General features: G+C 48.2%; 7 protein-coding genes across 7 annotated transcripts; 3 read left to right on the top strand and 4 right to left on the bottom strand.

The window, feature by feature from the left end:
- Window positions 1-194: 194 nt before the first annotated feature.
- On the top strand, window positions 195-1,310 carry erg20 (bifunctional (2E,6E)-farnesyl diphosphate synthase/dimethylallyltranstransferase; the record flags this gene model as incomplete). Its single annotated transcript, XM_057181036.1, has 2 exons — window positions 195-314; window positions 387-1,310. 2 exons carry the CDS (start codon window positions 195-197, stop codon window positions 1,308-1,310), a joined length of 1,044 nt encoding a protein of 347 aa, XP_057046386.1.
- Window positions 1,311-1,544: 234 nt separating this feature from the next.
- N7518_000109 (inorganic phosphate transporter) lies at window positions 1,545-3,266 on the bottom strand (the record flags this gene model as incomplete). Its single annotated transcript, XM_057181037.1, has 1 exon — window positions 1,545-3,266. The coding sequence occupies one exon, from the start codon at window positions 3,264-3,266 to the stop codon at window positions 1,545-1,547; it is 1,722 nt and encodes a 573-aa protein (XP_057046387.1).
- A 1,043-nt stretch (window positions 3,267-4,309) lies between these two features.
- On the bottom strand, window positions 4,310-5,443 carry N7518_000110 (Mrp/NBP35 family ATP-binding protein; the record flags this gene model as incomplete). Its single annotated transcript, XM_057181038.1, has 2 exons — window positions 4,310-5,251; window positions 5,411-5,443. 2 exons carry the CDS (start codon window positions 5,441-5,443, stop codon window positions 4,310-4,312), a joined length of 975 nt encoding a protein of 324 aa, XP_057046388.1.
- Window positions 5,444-5,796: 353 nt separating this feature from the next.
- N7518_000111 (protein phosphatase regulator SHP1) lies at window positions 5,797-7,120 on the bottom strand (the record flags this gene model as incomplete). The annotated part of the gene is made up of 3 exons (XM_057181039.1): window positions 5,797-6,520; window positions 6,580-6,983; window positions 7,046-7,120. 3 exons carry the CDS (start codon window positions 7,118-7,120, stop codon window positions 5,797-5,799), a joined length of 1,203 nt encoding a protein of 400 aa, XP_057046389.1.
- Window positions 7,121-8,980: 1,860 nt separating this feature from the next.
- N7518_000112 (uncharacterized protein) lies at window positions 8,981-9,208 on the top strand (the record flags this gene model as incomplete). The annotated part of the gene is made up of 1 exon (XM_057181040.1): window positions 8,981-9,208. The coding sequence occupies one exon, from the start codon at window positions 8,981-8,983 to the stop codon at window positions 9,206-9,208; it is 228 nt and encodes a 75-aa protein (XP_057046390.1).
- Window positions 9,209-11,010: 1,802 nt separating this feature from the next.
- On the top strand, window positions 11,011-13,611 carry N7518_000113 (putative C6 transcription factor; the record flags this gene model as incomplete). The annotated part of the gene is made up of 4 exons (XM_057181041.1): window positions 11,011-11,867; window positions 11,934-12,193; window positions 12,249-12,474; window positions 12,528-13,611. The coding sequence occupies 4 exons, from the start codon at window positions 11,011-11,013 to the stop codon at window positions 13,609-13,611; spliced, it is 2,427 nt and encodes an 808-aa protein (XP_057046391.1).
- Window positions 13,612-16,754: 3,143 nt separating this feature from the next.
- N7518_000114 (phosphatase PAP2 family protein) lies at window positions 16,755-17,944 on the bottom strand (the record flags this gene model as incomplete). Its single annotated transcript, XM_057181042.1, has 2 exons — window positions 16,755-17,787; window positions 17,844-17,944. The coding sequence occupies 2 exons, from the start codon at window positions 17,942-17,944 to the stop codon at window positions 16,755-16,757; spliced, it is 1,134 nt and encodes a 377-aa protein (XP_057046392.1).
- Between the last annotated feature and the right edge of the window lie 2,230 nt (window positions 17,945-20,174).

The raw sequence follows: 20,174 nt of genomic DNA on the forward strand, positions 1-20,174 counted from the left end.
ATCCACGTCGTCCTCGGGTTGCGCCTGGAGAAACAGCAACATGAGAGCAAACCGGACAAACCAAACAAACCAAACAAACCAAACAAACCAAACAAACCAAACAAACAGTTCCTCCGCGGGGAAGTGGCCTTGTTGGGAATGTTTTCGTCCTTCTTGTTAGATCATTGACATTTTTTACCACACACTTTGTCATCATGGGCTCTACTACCAAGCGCGCCGACTTCGAGGCTATTTTCCCTTCGCTGGCCCAGGATATCCTTGCCCACGCAAAGCGCTACAACCTCCCTGACAATGCGCTCGAGTGGTTCGAGAAGGCAAGTAAAACCTCGTGATGCCTATTCTTGAGGAAAGAAAGATCATGACTGACACCATCTTATGCGCTCTAGTCTCTTAATGTCAATGTTCCCGGCGGTAAGCTCAATCGTGGCCTCTCGGTCCCTGATACCGGTCTTGCTCTCCTGAAGCAGCCCCTGACCGAGGAGCAATTCGAGCACCTCAGCATCCTGGGTTGGATGACTGAGTTCCTCCAGGCTTTCTTCTTGGTCAGTGACGACATGATGGACTCCTCTATTACCCGCCGTGGCCAGCCCTGCTGGTACCGCCACGAGGGTGTCGGCTTGATCGCTATCAACGACTCCTTCATGCTGGAGGCGGGTATCTACCTCATCCTTAAGCAGCGCTTCCGCTCGCATCCCGCCTACATTGACATCGTCGAGCTCTTCCACGAGACCACGTGGCAGACTGAACTGGGTCAGCTTTGTGACCTCATCACCGCCCCCGAGGACAACGTCAACCTCGACAACTTCTCCATAGAGAAGTACATGTTCATCGTCACCTACAAGACAGCTTACTACAGCTTCTACCTACCTGTCGCTTTGGCTCTTATGTACCTGCAGCTGGCTTCCGAGGAAAACCTCAAGCAGGCCCACGACATCCTCATTCCTCTGGGGCAATACTTCCAGATCCAGGATGACTACCTCGACAACTTCGGTGACCCATCTGTCATTGGCAAGATCGGTACCGATATCCAGGACAACAAGTGCTCTTGGCTCGTTAACCAGGCCATCCAGCGCTGCACTCCCGAGCAGCGTCAGCTCCTGGATGCTTCCTACGGCCGCAAGGACGCTGCCGAAGAGGCCAAGGTCAAGGCCCTTTTCAACGAGCTTCAATTGGAGAAGGTATACAAAGAGTACGAGGAGAAGGTTGTTGGCGAGCTGCACGAGAAGATTGCGGCCGTCGATGAGTCTAAGGGTCTGAAGAAGGAAGTCTTCGAGGCCTTCCTTGGCAAGATTTACAAGCGGACCAAATAGAGGGTCATCCTCCGTTGTGTGTTTAGAAGGATACCCGCCGTTCGACTGGATCGTGACGATTTAATTACATAAAGCCTATGCACAAACCTGAATATGCCCGGCGATGAATCGTCTTTTCTTTCTCGGATATACTTGCATTTATTTTAATTTTATTTTTGGATTCAGTTTATCAGCTTAATAATAAGTTAGAATGGGATAGAAAGCTAACAATGTCAGGTAGCTATCTGTCTACTACTACAAATGAGGAGCATTCAATGCCATCAAACAAATCAGTCCCGAAACCAATCCTGCACAAGGCAAAGTCAAGACCCAGCCACCAAAAATAAAGACAAGCTGCTTCCAATTGACAGCACCAAGATCATAGTTCATGAGAGCGACGCCCATGGCGGACCCGGTCAAGCACTGTGTCGTGGAAACAGGCAAGGCAAGCCTTGAAGCCAACATCACGGTGATGGCTGCTCCAAGCTCAACACTGAATCCACGCGTCGGCGACATCTGCGTGATCTTGTTTCCCAGGGCACGAACTATATGGTACCCGTAAAACCAGAATCCAAGACCGAGCAGCAGACCAGCAATAACCAAGAACCAGATAGGGGTGGGTGCCTTGGTCTCGACATATCCGGCATGGAACGTGCCATACACAGCAGCCCATGGCCCAACGGCATTGGCCACATCATTCGAGCCGTGTGCAATTGACATCATCATCGCCGACACCACCTGGCAGTATGTCCAGAGATGTTCAACGCGGTCGTCATACCGGTGAGCACGTGCGTGGATCGCTCGTAGCTCAGGGGAGTCGTGTGTAATCACATCACGCGTCACGCCCTGAAGGAAAAGCCATTTGATATAACCGAGAGCCTTCTTGGGATTTGTCCAGGATAGGTGTCGGACAGGGTCGATGAACCGCTCCGTTGGTTCGAGGTGCTTTTTCTGTGGCTTAGGTTCCGGTGTAACCTTCTCCTCATCATCCCCTATGTGGGCCGGACTGGACATTGCTGTAATCTCCGGCGTGGGCATGACAGAGTCTGCATTCAATGTGACGTTTTCTTTGTCTGCGTCTTTCTGACCGGCTCGCACTTGCCCGTAAGCATCTTTATAGTAGCTAATCACGGCCTCATCGCCCTTTCCTGGAAAGTATAGCGGTGGGTTTTCCCTCAGCAGAAGCGGGCCGAGAGGGATGTGATAGAACCTGATGCGGGGATCGTTTCGGACGAGACGGCGGATGAAGTATGGCCTGAAGAAGACATATGCAATGATGAGACAGCCGAAAAACACACCCACAATGATGCCGGCTGCCTTGCCAGCACCAAACTCTTCCAATGAGGGTGCCGTGGGGGCTTCGATGACGATGAAGAGGGCGAGGATGGCTCCTGTCAAGGCAAGGTAGACTGGAATCATACGCATGCCGCATTTGAAGGAATCTTGACGTTCAAGGACGCTGTACTTCAGAGTACCGAAGATTATAGCCGAGAAGGCACCTGACACGAGAGGGGCAATACCCCAAGATGCAGCAACCTGGGAGACACTGCCCTTTGTCCAGCCCCAGTTGATAGAAGCCTCGCTCGCAAAACCAACACCAATCAGGGCACCGACGATAGTCTGCGTGGTCGAGACAGGCCAGCCCATCCGAGTGGCGAACATCAACCACGAAGCGCTGCCAACCTCGGCACAGCCCATGGCCAACATGAGCGCACCAGGCTTGTCGTCAAAGCGCTTGATATCGATGATGCCGTTCTTGATTGTATCGGTGACTCGTTTGCCCATGGCTACTGCGCCAATAAACTCGGTGAATATAGCCAGGACACCGGCCGTGGCCATGCTGAGCGTCTGGGCTGCGATTGAAGTGGCATAGGCGTTGGCGACATCGTTGGCACCATTGCCGAAGGCACTGAAAACGAAAGCGATGGTGGTAAGGGCTAGGATCCAGTCATACTTCGCGGTTATTACCGATACCATAGCGACAAGGGGCTGCGGTGGACCACAGAAGAAGAGAAATTTGAAGAACTAGAAAAGGAATTGATTTCAGCAGTCTTCTACTGCCCTGCTTTCATGGTGCCCTTATAAGAGCTGCAAACTCGCCACGACCATTGCCAAGTGCGTGCGTCCTGTGATAAAATTTTCCTGAACTTGGCCTAAACCGTATGGAGCTCCATTCTGATGTCAGTATTAACCCATCATAAAGAGATCACTGACAGTTATTGGCTAAGTACAAGGCGACTTTGTCCGATGGCCGAATAAGAGCGGCAGTTGGCGCCAAGCCTTGGGAGCGGACGCCAAGAGCGGACGAAGGACGTCTTCCGGCGATGATATACTCTCTACAGATCACTTTGGCCAGTCATATTGGGTAAATTTGCACGTTCCTGGGTGCTGAGCTGTGATTGCACGTTTAATAGAGCTTGACGTGAGTTCAGCCTGGGCGCCGAGGACTTGGAAGTCTGGGTTTTTCGGCGGAGGACGCATACGACCCTTGGCATGTGTTGCTAATTTCTGGGCAGCGTGCGGCCATATAGTTTCCGGAAAGACTTTTCACTACGGCACCGTGAGTTAGGATCTTGAACAAGTCCAAAGGAAAGGGTGAATCCGATGTGCTAGAGTACCATGTGGGTACCATGTGGGAGTTTATATATATTTGAATACGCTCCTTTACATTCTATCTTTTGCTAGTTAAAAGCCATTTTCACCTTGGCTCAGTGGGCCTATACGTACTTTCGGCAGAGGCGCACGCAAATAAACCGGCATTAAGGGCGGTCTCGCTTCTTGACAGGAAGTGAATGGGTTTAAGAAGCTTGGCGATTTGGGACTTAGGTATCAGGGAAAATACCATATCTTGCAAGAAGATTACATACACTACCTACTCAAGCTCCGGGTGTAGACTTCATAATTGAATGATTTGACATTCAGAAATTGCCAGCACCTTCTATGACGCAATGCAAATAAGAGCAGGAAGATATGTCGCTAGAAAACAACCAATCAAACACAATTTTTTCACGACGAACCTGCTACACGGCAGTCGGGCCCTCAATATCCCTTATAAGAGTCTGCGCAAATCCCTCAAATCGAGGATAAGACCAGGTATCCCGGTAACGTTCAACGAGCGGTCGATCATCAGGCTCGGCGGGACTATCTTGTGGTTGAGTCTTTGAACTCTCCTCCTCCTCCTCTTCATCACTATCCCCGGCCTCCATCTTTCCTTCAACCAATTCTCCGAATTTCACATCAATAGGCACGCTGCCCATAAATGGAAGGCTTAGTTCCTGGGCCATCACCTGTCCTCCCCCACTCGAGAACAGATTACTAACCTCCCCACAGCAGGGGCAAGCATATCCAGACATATTCTCTATAACCCCAAGCACAGGGATATTAGTCTTAACGCAGAAGTTCGCTTCTTTGCGCACGTCCGAGGTCGCCACAGCCTGTGGCGTCGTAACAAGGACCGCACCAGCAAGTCTAGGCAAGCCTGTTTGCGTAGCCGCCGCCGCGTCTGTGGTGGAGAGTGTGAGCAGCTGCTCTGCTAGCGCAATGTGCTCGTCACTCGTCCCGGGAGGCGTATCGATGAGTAGGTAATCAGTCGGGCCCCAAAAGACATCGGAGAGGAATTGGCGAATCATAGCTGTTTTCTTTGGTCCGCGCCAGATTACGGCGTCGCCGCGATCGCGGAGGAGGAAGCCTAGGGACATGCAGCGGAGGGAACCACGTGGGGGTTGTGTTGAGGGTGCTGAGGCGTCGGGCTCAGCTGCAGATTCAGCTCCGTGAACTGGTACTGGTATCCATCCGCCTGGCGCTTGTGTGATCTTTGCATCTTCGAGTCCGACTAGGCGTGGCATTGAGGGTCCTGTCAGGTCGATGTCAAGGATGCCGACAGATTTGCCTTGTAGCGAGAGCGCGAGGGCGAGTTGAAGCGTGACGGAGGATTTGCCCACACCTCCTTTGCCGGAAAGGATCTAATATCCAATAATATCTTGTTAGTTTTGTCTAAGAAATTGCGCTTGGGTGTCTAGCTCATGGCTTCGAGCAGCTCTCGTTATCGATAAGCTATGAGGGGCATGGGCTTTCTTTTTTTCGCGCCGGCAGGACTGGCAAGGGATTGAAGGCGCACGTACCAGCACGACATTCTTCACCCCAGTGAGAGGCATAGTTGTATATTGTATGCTTAATTTGGAGAAAAGAAATGTTGCAGCAACTGAAAGCTCAATGACGGATTTCAAGGGCGGGGAGGCCGATATTCGGGCGCTTATCAATCGCCTTCTGACTAACCTTCGGTCTACAACATGGACGCGCTAGTATGGAATATGAAAGGTCTGATTTAGCCACTTATTTTGAATTTGGAGGTCATTAAGTGATATTCCATTGATCTACGTAGTAAATCTGAAGGTCCCTCTTCGGTATCAGATATGTCATGTAACGTTCATCCATACAAACCCCACTGCCCAGCTGGTATTCGCTTTTTGAACCACTCTGAAGACGAAAGAGAATATTAGTAGTGCATTTACAGCCACTTCTGGATCACGACGCCTCCACGTTTGAAATCAGGAATGTCGCCGAGAACGGCAGCCCAGTCATTGAGCTCCGTGCTGGGGAAAGTCGTCATCAAGACCCATGCGCGGTTTGGACCATCCGGGGTCGCAGAAGCAACGAACGCATAGACTTCGCCAATGGTAGCGGTCGTGTTGAATCGAGACGTTAAGCGAGTCCCGTCGCCTAGGCGGATTTGTAGGGTAACTGTAGGTTGTGACTCGTCCACGCTGGGCTTCGTTGGCTCCCGAGTAGATGGTCTAGCCGTAGAAGAGGAGGGTGTTGGCGCCTGGCTCCGTACGCCGGGCGTTGGGCTTCCGAGGCGCTGTCCAGAGCCCGAAAAAGGCTTGTACTTGGGCTTGGGCTTGGTGTACTTCTCCTCATGCTGCTTGAGTTCCACGTCAACCTCCTGCCCAGGTTGAACATTCATGATGGAAAGAGGAGCGCGGCCTTGGCGGATACCGTCCAGGATCTCTGCATTGCGGGGGTCGTCTGATCGAAACAGTTCACCGTCATCAACCGAAAATCCATCGGCCCAGAAATGAAGAGTCCGTTGAACACGCTGGGCACGCTGTTGACTAGGCGCCGATGGGTTTTCAATCACCTGACTTGGTGCATCGTCACCACCGAGTGTGCGGGCAGTGCCGGTGAAATGTGATTCCCTTGGCGCAGGGGTGTCTGAAGGAGGAGGCTGCGCCCTGTTGACATTCGAATGTTAGTTGAGTTCAATATTCGTAGCAACTCTAGGAGAACGTACCTGCGGGCCTTTTCGAGGATCTTCTTTTTCAAATCATCGGGGTTCTGCACAGCTAGTCCGGACTTTTCACCACCCGCAAAGAAATCATGTTCGTCGGTGTCATTGTCATCGGAAGAATCACCACCGCCGCCACCTCCCCCCGAAGCAAAGTCTCCCAATGTAGCAAACTTCTTGGGCGCAGCGCTTCGGGCGGATGATGAGGACCCAGCTGCGGCAGAGGATGAAGCTGGTACGGCACTTCCGCTGAGAGTTCTACCCCCCGCGGAAGCTCCAGAGCTACCCTCTGTGCCTAGTGGTCGCGCACCACCAGCACCGGTATCTTGCGAAGCTTCGTCCTGCTCCGCGAAGAATTCCGTAACAGCAGCTTCGATGTCCCAACCATTGGCAACAAGATATTCCTGAGCCTAGACAATCACGCACTCAAAATCAGCGACTAAGTTATGTATAGACACAGCAAGAAGCTTACCTCTGAAGCCTCAGTTCCAGTCATAGCACAGAATTGAGACACAGCCTCATCGTGCTCCGCGGGATTGCCCTCCATGGTTGAGCTTCGTTAGCGGGTTACGGTGATCGAAGCTGAAAGAGGAGATTGGGAGAGTAATCAAGAGCAGTTCTGATAGCGACAATAGGTGCTTCGTCTCAGGTGGACGGAAGGAAAAAAACAATGTCAGTGTCAATGGAGCTGAGTTAGGTGACAGACCCAAACAACGCTGGCGGGCTTACAGCTGATCGAATGTTAGAATGGGACCGCTAATTTAGCGTGAAGGAAAATATATTAATCCGTGTTAATCCGCGTTTCGGCCATCTATCTGCTCAGAGGGGTCTTAGCGAATGTCGAGATCTCTCTTTACACTAGGATGTCTTCATAGCTTATAATAGACGTTCATAAAGACCCCGTGATCATTATTTACAGTATAATCTTTACCACTAAATCCTATCTTCTTCTGTACTAGGGTATTATAACCCCTAAAAAAATCCCGACATTCGCTGATGTCTAACGTTCACTGAGCTCTCGGAACTCGGATTAATACATGTTCCTCTGGGCCAAGAGGCGCTAAAAATTAGCGGTCCCATTCTAACATTCGACCAGCTGTCGGTCGCAACGCTGGCAGCTGGCCGGTACGTCACTTCTCTCAATTGGTCAGCCGGGATATAGATATTCCGTCCCGTCTATGGCGCCTCAGGCCGCCACATCTTTTGTCGGATGTCGACACATGAACTAGCGATATTAATAAAATGAAAGCGAAGGAACTTGGACGCATCTTAAACCGTTCGACTTGTCGTGCAATTTCCACTCATTTAGTGTGAAAAATCATTCGTTGACCTTGTACCGGCCTGGTCTCCTTGGAGATGATAGGGCCTGAACTAGCTTCAAGGGATCGATCATCATGATGTTATAGATGGTTTTCTCACCCTAGTGAACATCAGACAATGGCTGCTGTCATCAATTTTCAAGCTTGCTCTTATGACCATCTACTGCATTTCTAATATCATACACAGACTACTTACAATTTGCAAGTTTTCTTTTGGCAAAATATCACAATTTGCACAAGCAAAAACAAGAAATGAGTATTGACTAAAGACAAAGGAAGATCGATCAGCAAACTACATACCAAGAGGAACCAAAATGGTATGTATCAAAGGGGTCAGATCGTTAAAACAAGTTCCATTTCCTTGTACTCACTCGCCAACGCTTTCACGAAGATTCAATATAAAGAACCCGAGGCATAGGTCTGCCAAAGTAAGTGTCTTGCATGCTGCGAAGGCATACTTCTTGGGCTACCTCGAACTCTGAACGCTTTCTTTGATATGCCCCAATTGACCAAGTGGAAATGACAGCAACAACTGTTTCAATGCTACTATGTACATCTATTTCTCTTTGTATAGTCCCTCGACCCCTGACGCGAAGACCCGAAAATATTTGAGCTATAAGCAAGACACTTATAGATGGCAGGAGTGACTTTCCCTTGAAGTACGTTTTATAGACTTGTAATGATACGAGAGGTTCACAAATAGCTGGTTGGACCCGGACCTACGCATTCATCAGCGGCCATTGGTCTGGATGGAATACCCCCACCCGATGGATACTTTATTCGCACTGTATATCCCCAACGATTCTCGTTTGATCAATCCTGATTTGTTCTTAGTATAAGATTGCTATTCGTATCCCTGATAGCAGGTGGTATGAGACTTCCTATATGACACTGGGGCAAGCATGATGTCAGGATATGGGGTGATCCTCTAAATATGATGAGAACATCGACCGTAGAACCCACAGTCATGGGGCTACATTTGTCAAGTACGGCCGACGGTAGCATTATGACTGTTCTAGTGGTTGAAATTGAAGTTACTATACTGGATAATATGCGAATGCGGATGACAAGATTGGTCAGAGAGCAATATGAGGTATATCGAGGTTGGTGTGGCAAAGGAGATCACAGATCGGATGGCCCATGGCTACGGCACATGCTATATACAGCGTCAGCTCCGCGCGACAATGACACGATGTGGATTGCAAATACCTACCCTGAAATCATCAACGCCGTACCTGACACAGGGTATTCTCGAAGGCTTCTGGCTCTGGCTATTGGAACAATCCGCCGGGAGCCAGCTGGGCGGGCCTCTATGATATCTCTTGGAAATCCTGGAGCTGATACAGAACCTCGACTCGTCTTACATCGAAAGATGCCCCGGGCGGCACTATAGGACAAAAGGTTCTTGTTATTTCAGCGTTCTCTCATACTCTCATACTCATTTGTTATTTTTTAAAAATTTCAACTAGATCCAAGAAGGAGAATGGCGTGTTATTATTCACTTTTATAATCGTCGGGATAACCCGCTTTTGCATCCTCGAAGATCGTCAACACAGCAGAACTAAAGGTGGGTTGGACGCTTGGCACGATTAGCCAAGCATTCTAGAACACCCTAACAGACCAATAATACATTGGAGAATAAGCGTGTGGTATGGTCGAAATACTTCAGATCGCCTAGGGGGTTCTCCTTAAGTGATGGTTTTACTAAAGAGCCTGCAAATCCTCTGGGAAGGGCTACATAGTATGGGGTACCCCGTATAATAAATCGATATCCTCGCACCGTTAAGGAGTCATCTCACAGGATATTCACAACAGACCAATCATATATGGAGGAAGTCTCCCCGCGTATATACAGGACCCATAATAAAGTATAGTCTGCCGATCGCATTAAAGACGAGTTCAATATAGTTTATTAGACGGGACAATGTGCCGTTCGTTTCCCACAGTAGAAAAATGCTGTCTCTTTCTGTGCTTTTTCGAAGCAAATAATCAGCAGCAAACTGCAGAGTACGTTGAACAGCAAGTAACGTTTAAATATTGAGATACTGGTGCAAGCACTTTTCGAAATACTATCTAAATCATCTAAATCATCTAAATCGGCACTAGAGACTGTACCTAGGACAAGTACGCTTTACCAAACGTGCTAATATTGAAGTCATGGTGTCATGCTAACTACATATGCAGTCTATACCCGCTGATACTGTCATTGTTTTCTAGGATACATCCCGACATGTACACTACAGCATACTCCGTAGTCGAATCCATACTCTTGGTTAGGGCAAACCCTGTTGGCGCAGTGGTCTAATCCATTTAGGGGAAGTCTCCCTTGGCACTCCTTAATATGAATGCGATTTAGTTTCGTATCGCCATAGTTAAAAAAACATGGCATTCTAAGGTTTGGACTGCATCAGACTGGAGTGCATAGCCACCACTTTGGGGCTTTTTTAACTTTTTCCCAGTGGAAAATTGCCCGTCTACGTGGTTTTCGAGGGCATTGTAACGACATAATTATCCAATAAGCACTTCAAGTCATAATATTACACATCGAATTGTTCTTTTCACAATAAATGGCCTGGGATTTCCTAGTCTGTGTCGATCGAGACCATGAAATGGAACAGTCTCAAGCATCGATGCGAGTTACAAGACGACATAGCCATCAAAAGCAATCATTCTTCTTAAGCAAGTTCTAGAAGCAATAAACAATAGATATCCACTGCCAACTTCCTACGCCCTTTACAAATTATAACGAGACTGCTGGGAAGGTTTCAAGGGCATACCATACTGACGTAGGGCTTGATTCCCCATTTGGACGCCCCACATCACGTGCCGTTGTAGCATGGTCCCGGCGCTTAATCCCAGGTCCCTTGAACAAATCGTGTGCAATTTCAAATCGAGCCCTCATTGCCTAACATGCTGCTCTGGTCTAACTGATGAACTTATGGAACTGTACCTGCCTAATGTATTGAACTCACTTTCCAACTCGCAAACCGCTTCTGATCCTCCACCCCCATGCTGCCAATGACCGGATGAAACACCGCTGTAAAGGCCGACAACGACAACGACAACTTCACAAGATCGACTGATATATTGTACCGAAGTCTTTTTTTTTTGAGCCAGAATGACGTCTCCTTACCCAACATCAAATTCATTCTCGCCCTCCGTTGCGTCCGACATGGCTGCTGCGTCCAACCGAGGGGTCTCCGATTTGCCGCAGTCTCAGGTAGACGCTATCATCCGCACGAAGCGCAAGGCTCGCGAGCCTAAAGCCTGCTACCCCTGCCATGCGCGCAAGGTTAAATGCGATCGCAATCTGCCGTGTGACGGGTGCGTTAAGCGCGACCATGCAGACCTTTGCTCCTACGAACGCCCTTCCAAGAAGCGATCGCAAGCCTTTCATGATAGCGCTGTCCCTAGTGGGTCAACGGCACCCGTGCATGAATATTCAGCATCATATGCGTTCGATGAAACCCCAGCGGAAGTGAAACACGAGCCAACCTTAAGCCGACCGAGTGTCCCTGCCACAGGTGGTGGCCGTATATCAATCGCCCGCGAGGAATGGGATAATGTGCGCAATAGGTTGCAGGAAATGGAGTCTACTATTTCCTCCCTTCGAGTCGGGTTAGAGAGGGCGGAAGACGGCCTCCCAGCCTCCATGGAAACCGGAAGCGTGCATAGTGGCGATGCGAGTTCCCGTTCCAAGTGTGCCTCACCGGAACGCGAGGGCATCCATGCTGCCAATACTCTTGGCAAAGGCACTGTTCATTTGGGATCTCGCTCTGTTATGGCTTATATCTTGAACAATCAGTCTGGGTCTGATCAACTTCAGGCACTTTTGGAAGGAGGAATACTGCCCAAGCTTGGTTTGGACAATGAATCTGCGACATATCCATTTGTTGATCTATGGTCCTCCGATATGTCAACATTCGATATTACCGCCGTCTGCAGCGCCCTTCCCACTGATCAACAGTGCAGAGAGTGAGTAGCCTTCTTAAATCGAACCCCTTGATTGAGATTGGTTGGGCTAACTTTGCTTTCTTGTAGGTTATTCTACTACTACAAAGATATTTCAGGAGCCATATATCCTGTTTTAGAGGACATCTTTGAGTTTGAGAACACACTCGAGCTCCTGCTGGGAACAAGAGCTTCCATGGGCGGCGAGTACCTAGCCGATGCAGACCAAGCACAGAAGCCTTTCGGGGTAAGCATTGCGTACCTGGGACTACTGTTCGCTATCCTTGCCTCTGGGTGCCAGTCATCTGACTATGGGAGCAAGGAAAGGGAATTAACCTCTCAGGTTTATGGTATGCGACCTACACCGAAATTCTTATTGGAGTCGTTGGCTAACACTTTAAATAGTGTGCTGCTCTTACCAGTGCCTCCGCATGACAAATTTCCTCTCCCAACCCACCATTCAGGCAATTCAAACTCTCCTAGTGATAGGAAACGTTTTGTCATACAACATGAATCCTGGAATTTCTTATGTCTTGCTCGGCATGACACTTCGCATGGGCTTGGCGCTCGGTCTCCATGTGGAGTCGAGTCGCTTCTCGTCAGCTGAACGATACCGCCGACGACATGTTTGGTAAGATAATTTTTCGTTCGTAGCCCGAAAGTATGTGGCCCTGACATAAATAGGTGGTCCATGGCATGGCAAGACAGCCATTTTTCGCTCTCCTACGACCGGCCTTCCACCACTGCAGTGAGCCAGCCAGATATTGCTTATAGGGATGGCTCCAAACCTGGCGATTTATCCTATTTCGAAAGTCTCTCTCGTGTCATTTCTCTTGCACTAGAGGTTGTCCGCATTCGCATGTTGAGCCCGCACTCGCAGATAAGCTTGGAAAGCATACAAACATATAAGGACCGCATCCAGAAGATCATGGTAGAGGCAAAGCCATACCTGCGAGAGGCAATGGACTGTTCCACGCCTACGCAGCACCTGGAGCGCGTTGTGTTAAAATTGCATGCTTCTTATTTCGCCTCTGAGCTCTGCCGGCCAGCGCTCAAACCCATGGCTGACTTGAGTCACGCCAACGCAGCCAGCATGCGCGAAAAGTGCATTATGAATCTGATGACGACCGTTGAAGCTTACATCGAAATGCACAACATCAGCTCCCACGCAGCTCGTTCCTGGATCTTATTGCAGCGGGCGATTAGTTCCGCATTCCTGCTTGCTGTCATCGATGAGGCGAAAGCGGACCCGAATGTGTGGAATCTTCTCTACTCACTCGAGGGCATCATCGCCCAAAGAGCAAGCACGGAACGTGCCTATGATTCCAACGAGGCCCAAACTGTGGCCAGTATGACATCGCCGCCCCAAGCACTCGGGACTTACGACCCAATCACGGGCGTCAGGAACCTCACAGGTCCCATCCCGGTGGATCCAAATTCTCCGGTTGGGATACCCCCCGATCCACAAACGCAATGGGCCAAGTCGCTAGCGAAAACACATCGTGCTTTGCAAAAACTCCTTGCCGCACTTGGGAATCCATCTACGCGTTCAATGGGACGCAATGGTACGCCCGTTTACTCCAATAATCCTAACCCCAACCCGACTTCCGCTTCCATGGGGGCATATGGTCCTGGGCAGGCGAACATGACTCCCAGCGTTGGTTCCCTTCCGCCCCCTACGCCAGAAAGCTCTGCTAGCGGTGAATGGACAATGCCCAACATACTGGATCGCGCAGCGGAGTATATTCATCCACCCCTGTGGGGCTAGTGATTGGAGGCGAAAAGCGTTTAGTTTTCAATTGTTTTTCTTCAGCGCGGCGCCGGAGTCTCTTTTCGGTTCAACTCATGATTGTCGTTTTTTTGCAAACTTGTTTCATTCAATTTGTTGCAGGGGAGGCTGTTCTTACGAGTTGAGGGTTTCTGCAGTGTGATATCCGTCGTTGAACATATAGTATGTGTATAATCTCTCTTACAGAATCTTAAATCGCGATACTTCGGATCTAATACGCTTTCTGTAGACCGAGGATTATGCAAAGACAGAGTCTTTCCCTTTCCATAAGGCTCGGAGTAGAATTGCTTCCTTCTCTGGTTAGTTTCCGTCAGCGAAAAGTAGTCAATCGCTACAGCGATATTCAAGAATGAGCTTGTAATAAAAGGCCCTCTTTTTCTTCTCTTCTCTACTCCAGATTTACATTTCACTCCACCATTCTCCATTTAGCGAGGAGCTGTACGGAGTAGAGTGAGCCCACATCCCCAGGGTAATTAATCATGGCTAATTTCACTCCTAAGTTGATTAGTTAAATCGGGACTATTCGTAACTACAGAGGAGACTATGAAAATATTGTCATTATTTCATTGAATTCGTCGAGAAGAGACCTTTGTGCCGAGAATATCGTTCAATGGTCTCCCCCATAGCAGATGCATTGAAAATTTCGCATATTCTCCAATGCGCATCGAGAATTCTCCGGGTTAACAAGGCAGTATTCTTGATCGTACCTAATTAGGAAGGCGGTACTGGAAATACAGGCAGGAGAGTGTGATATTTCTGTCCAAATGTATCAATCCCCTACAACAATAGTTATGGTTATGACTTCTGAATCAATTGGGTTTTATATTATTTCTGTTCACTTTTTGTTTACTCCAATAGTAGTTATAAGTCCAGGAAAGTTCAATGATGGCGATGAACTCTCCCTGAAGTCGTTGCGTCGCGCAGGGTGCGGATAATTTGCGGATATCCGCAGTGACGATGACGATAAGACCTGAGTATCCGCAAACCGCAATTTGCCGATGACGATTGTCAGACCGGAGTCTGACCCAGAGGTATCCTAGAAACGTTTACTCGATTTAGTGGAGATGGAATCTGATAGAAACACCACTAGAATCTGATGGAAATTACTAGGTTGCTGATGCACGAAAATGGATGCTTCCCTTTTTTATGAATGTTCCTTCCTCCTAATAATACGATAATGAAACATTATCGTTATCGTACTATATGCCGCAGCCTAGGCTCAATATGACGGCTGATTTTGTTTCCGCCGAGTATCTTCCACTATATGCGATTGCATAGAGCCAGGAGGTGAGATTGCAGAAACTCTTGAACGGCGATAGAAGGAGACTGAGGAGGCGTTGGATGACTCGTGCAATTTGACTGGGATCTAGGGATGAAGCCCGAATCATCCAACCAGGGCTTTCTCTTGAATTTACAGCGAACGAGGACGGAACTATATTCAAAGTCTTCGGCCAAGGGCATCTGCCGCTCGCGCCAGAACCTCGGAAACAGTTGAACGTTGCCCGTTGTATGACTGGGGATGTAGCGATTCTTCCTCCGGCTGGGATGAAGACACTACCATCAACTGCCTATGAAGGTTTAGTGTGTAAAACAATGTTCCCCTCCTCTTCTTCCGCAAGCTTCGTATACGCCCGTCTTACATAGAACACAAAAGGCTGCTTTGATGCTGTAAATCATAGATTGGAAGATAGTCCAAATACCTAAAACTTCAATATGACATCGTTAAAGGACAATGTCAATTATGTACCCATCCCGTTAAACTCTGGAAAGGGCCTCAGAAGTAACAAAAAGCAAACTCAATGATCAATCAAGAAGAACGTATGAAAAACAGGTAAGACAGTAAGTGCCAATATTTCGACTTGCAGAGAAATAAATCGGGATATTGATGCCATAAGACCTAATCAGCTCCAAAAAGGCTCCTGCAAAATCTTGACCATGCAATGTTTTTTCTCTTGTCTTCTTCCTTCTTCCAATTTAACTTGTTCAGCCTGTACGGGGTGATAGTGGCGGTAACTTCACACCCTAGGTGAGCATCCTATGCACCGAGGGTGTGAGTCCCACTCATCCTGGGTGAGCTTACTTATTCTAGGTGGCGTTAGCATATTAAATTTATATAGAGATTTCTAATTACGGATTTCTATATCGATTCTAATATAAGTTGTGGCACCTATATACATCTATCACGGGTAGGAGGTTACTTATTGAACGACCTTAAGAAGATTTGTTAAAGCTTAATATACTTCGAGCCGGCTTTTAAAGCCATTTTTCTAGAGGGAAGACTCGGTAATGAATACGGACGAAGCAATTGGCTAGCTAATAGAATTTTGTACACCAAAATTTATCCCGAAAGTAGAGCATTACTGTTATTAGGCGAGTTTCGACTATAAGGGAGCTAGTACTACTCTTGAACCCTAATTATAACAAGATGTTTAGTTAGAACTTTCTCTATCTGCTAAACAATCCCTATAAAATAATCGAGTTCCGACGCGGAGCGGCGAGTACTTTAGTGTAAGACGTCTTTATTTATATAGAGATTGCGATGTCCTTTCTCGAAGCCTAGATCCGACTAGGAGATGTGGAAAGTCTTAAGAGTGTGCCCTGCCCGCCACTATTGGCGGTCTTTAGTGATTCATCCAAGCTGCGAAGCTGCCAGACGGAATTACTAGATTATTTGACTCCCGGTATCTTAAGTTATTCTTCGTAGGGAAGAATCAAAGTGCATTCCGTGAGCCAAAACCGCTTGGTAATCTTTCACCAATTTTTCACATCCAGGCTAATAAGGTTTCATCGCTGCTTCAAGGGGAAAGGCATATTGAATGATTGATTGACTAAATGTGTGTGGCTTGAGTACGGCTGAGCGGACGGGAAGCCCTATTTTCCACACCCTATGGTCGTATGTGTTAGGTCAGTCACGTGTTAGATATCATTATAGAATGAAATCAATTTAGGGAATTGGCGAGAAGAAATTTAAGCAGGTGGGGTCCACGATTACGGAGTACTCTAAACTATTATGTGATTTAATAATGAATAGGATTGAGGACCAACCGCTCTCTTTTTAGCTGCAAGAATGCACGACCAAGTAGTATAAGTGGGTTCATGCGGGGCGGCCACAATTATACGACTCACTCAGCTCCAATCCCAGTCGACTGGGGTACAGGCCCAAGCTCCAAATCTTCATAACCGCTAGTGTTCCTCCGTGGCTCCCTAGCGACAACATATGATGTCCCAAAGGGTACCCCAAATGCCGCCCATGAACAGCGCGGTGCCCAAGCCCATCCGCTGTGGTCTAGGAATTCCCCAGCATGAGACGGAACGTGATACCATCGAATCCCAAACCAGGCGAAGAAAATCCCAATAAGACTTCCGCCCATAATGTCCCAGCCAGCGTGCATATAATCTGCATACCTAGTCGCGCAGATGTAGAGGGCTACGCCTATAGGAGATAGAACGAGTAGAAGAAGGTATAGGGGCGGAGCGGTTGCGGACGAGCGAGTGGGGATGGGGTCGTGTGTAGTCTGCGCGAGGCTGTTATTTCGATCCCGCTGTCCTATTTGGGGAGTGAGACGAATTGGCATAGGAAAGCGAACGGCAAACTTGATGCTGAGCCAGAGGGTGAGGTAGAGAAGCCCGGCCCACGAGAACGATGAGTGGCCGGATGGAAAGGCGGCGAACCCATCCTTCACAATACTAGCATCGGTGTTTTGACATATGCTGCTGGTGACCATAATAGGGGCTGATGCCTGCTTGAGACCAAGGCCCCCAACAATGTAGGCGGCAACGTTTGAGAGATCAGGGTCGCAGCGGGCAAGGAAGTCCGGTCGGGGCTTCCCTACGACATCCTTTAGGCCAGATGTCACGAAGAAGGCACCTGCTAAACTAAGGCCAAGGCCTAGCCATCCTGCATGCCATTCCCATAGTCGACGTCTCCACACGCTCCCTCCGTCACCATGGCTCGATGTTGTGATGGCCGATGAAGGGATCAGGAGAGATAGTGCTAGGATTGTGATGGCAGGCGCACCGCAAGCGACGATTGCAACGACGGTGATGCTGACAGTATCGGAAAGGAGGGGATATGATATTTGGGGATCTTCGAGAGAGAACGCATGGCGATAACCCGTGATCTTGTACAACACACCACCTACAGCGGCAACAAGGCTTCATATTTCGATTAGTAAGGGACGGAGGAGTCCTATGGGAATAATCGAACGAACATGATGATGGCCCAATCGAGCACGTAAGAAAATATCAACTGAATAGAGGATCTCTCTCCTGAAAGGAGCCTACTATCCAGATTTCCTGGATTATATGCCATGGGTAGAGATTTGAGCGGGTAGTAAAAGTCACGAGAGCAAAAGGCGAGGTAGGAAAAGAACACGATATGAATTAGCTTGAAGAACTATTGGCTGGATTACTGGCGCCTTTGACATTTACAAATAGACCTGCTAGTTTCAGATCCAATCTAGGCCGCGGTTTGCGGAAATAAAGAAAGCCGAGGGCATTCCTTTGGGAGCGTACAGCCCAGGCCCCACTTAGGGCATACAGGTCCATTTGCGATGGACCTTCTAATACCGGGAACATTACCATATATCGTAGATACTGTAGAAGCACGTGCGCAGTTTCCGGTCCATAAAAGTTGGTAACTGGACTGACTTGGACGACAGGATTGTTACTATTTACATGCATCATGCTCTGTGCGTTGATCCAAGTCTGTTTTTGTTACTTTCCATTCCACGGAGTTGCCTTTCAAACGGCATGCAATGAGTTATAATGCAACCGAATTCTTCTTGAGGGGAGCTAGGCCACTAGTTAGTAGCGTACCCGATGATGCTAACAAGAAAATAACCAAATAAGCCTGGTTCATAGCTTCCGTACCCGCCACTGGGGACGAATTAATCACTCTGAATGGCTTTGCAACCCTCCATTCTGAGTTGCCTCCGAAGGCATCAAAATGGCAATCCTGCTGCCACTTTGAATTGAGTTTCTGGATACCGGGTTGAAAGGCCGCTGTCAATCCAGCCAGCCATTCACTTGTCTGTGCGCACGGTACTCTTCTTCCAGGTCGTGGATATGTACTTTCAATAGATAGCGCGGAAATACAATTAGTAATACGATAACCATGGCAATGCGGATTCTATAGTTCATGGTCATGATAGAAGCGGTTGGTGATGTGAAGGCTTTCGGGTACACTTTCATTGATAAATATGTCGACAGATAAAAACGAACGATATATGGTGGTGGTGTTGCCCAATCAGAATCCAGACAATACCAGGGCTCTGTATCCAGATAACTCAATGTTGCCAACTTCCGACTTCCAATCCAAATTTACAACAATTCATTCTTGGCACGAAAGCTTGGTTTGTACCGTACATTGTATGTGTTCCATCACCGGTCAAGCAATTCCACAAAAGCAGGTAGACATAAAAGATATCGGATTTAATCTTGCAGCGAATATACAACAATAACAAACCTCTAATCAAATCCCATAGGGCCAATGGGAGGGTTAAATGAAGGCACGTGATACTGACTGTCGATCTATAGACGAGGGAATAGGCGTGGCAGTTTCTTTGGGAATAACCTTATCATCGCTATCATTCCCTGCAAAGTACTCCGTGTACGGAGTACACATGACCATATTGTCGAGAGATCCCACTATGAGGCTTAGCGGTAAACAAAAAGAATAAGAGAAGAACATAGTGCATGGACCATGTCTCCACACCGCACTGGCCCAAATGGGTTAAGGGGGTTAATTTTAATTGATGACCCTGCAGGTAACCCCAAATAGAACAGAAGAATGTCACTCGCGCCACGCTATTCGTCACAGGTAATAATATCCATCTGCCTGGCGCTCTCGGCAACTCTCGCCCCGTCAGGGTTCAGCCTAGGCAAACCCAGAATCTCCACCTAGTAGCCGATAAACCCTTTGACAGAAAATCGTGGTACGGCGAGTGTATTGGTCACATTCAATGGCAGTAAAATCTCTAACTAAAATCAACAGGGTCCGAAATTGACAATCTGCCCAGGTGGTACGACACGATTAGTAAGCAAAATGCAGATAACTACAACATACAAGTCACAAGCGGTCTGTAAAAAGACAGGTAAAGTAAGGTACCAATCGTGATTCTTGACAACCTGGTTTCTATGGCGCCGGTATGGAGTCAAATAATTCTGCTGCCTAACCAAGTGCCGTGGGAGATCTGTATTGGTTAGAAGAGGGCGCATTTGGATTGCCAGAAACGGCACATTGCAAGTGAGCACGGCCCAATTGTTTGGTTTATCTTTTTTATCTATTACCAACTTGCTTTGAAACACGGATCGGATTTCTATCATGGATATGCTTCTGGTGGCACGAGCTGGTATTGTTTGTTAAGAAGAAGCCTGCAGCTGATACGTAACCCGCCAGACGGAGGTGAGAACCGTATCGCACGCTGGCTTTGCGACAAGGGGTGAGCGTGGAACATCAGCGAGGGAGAAGCGACACGATCTCAATGAAGATTTAGAGAGTCTGAGGGGGCCGTGAAAATGGGGAGACGCGTACTTGTCTA

Source organism: Penicillium psychrosexuale (assembly GCF_028828465.1).
Source record: "Penicillium psychrosexuale strain IBT 29551 chromosome Unknown utg000001l, whole genome shotgun sequence".
Classification (NCBI taxonomy): Eukaryota; Fungi; Ascomycota; class Eurotiomycetes; order Eurotiales; family Aspergillaceae; genus Penicillium; species Penicillium psychrosexuale.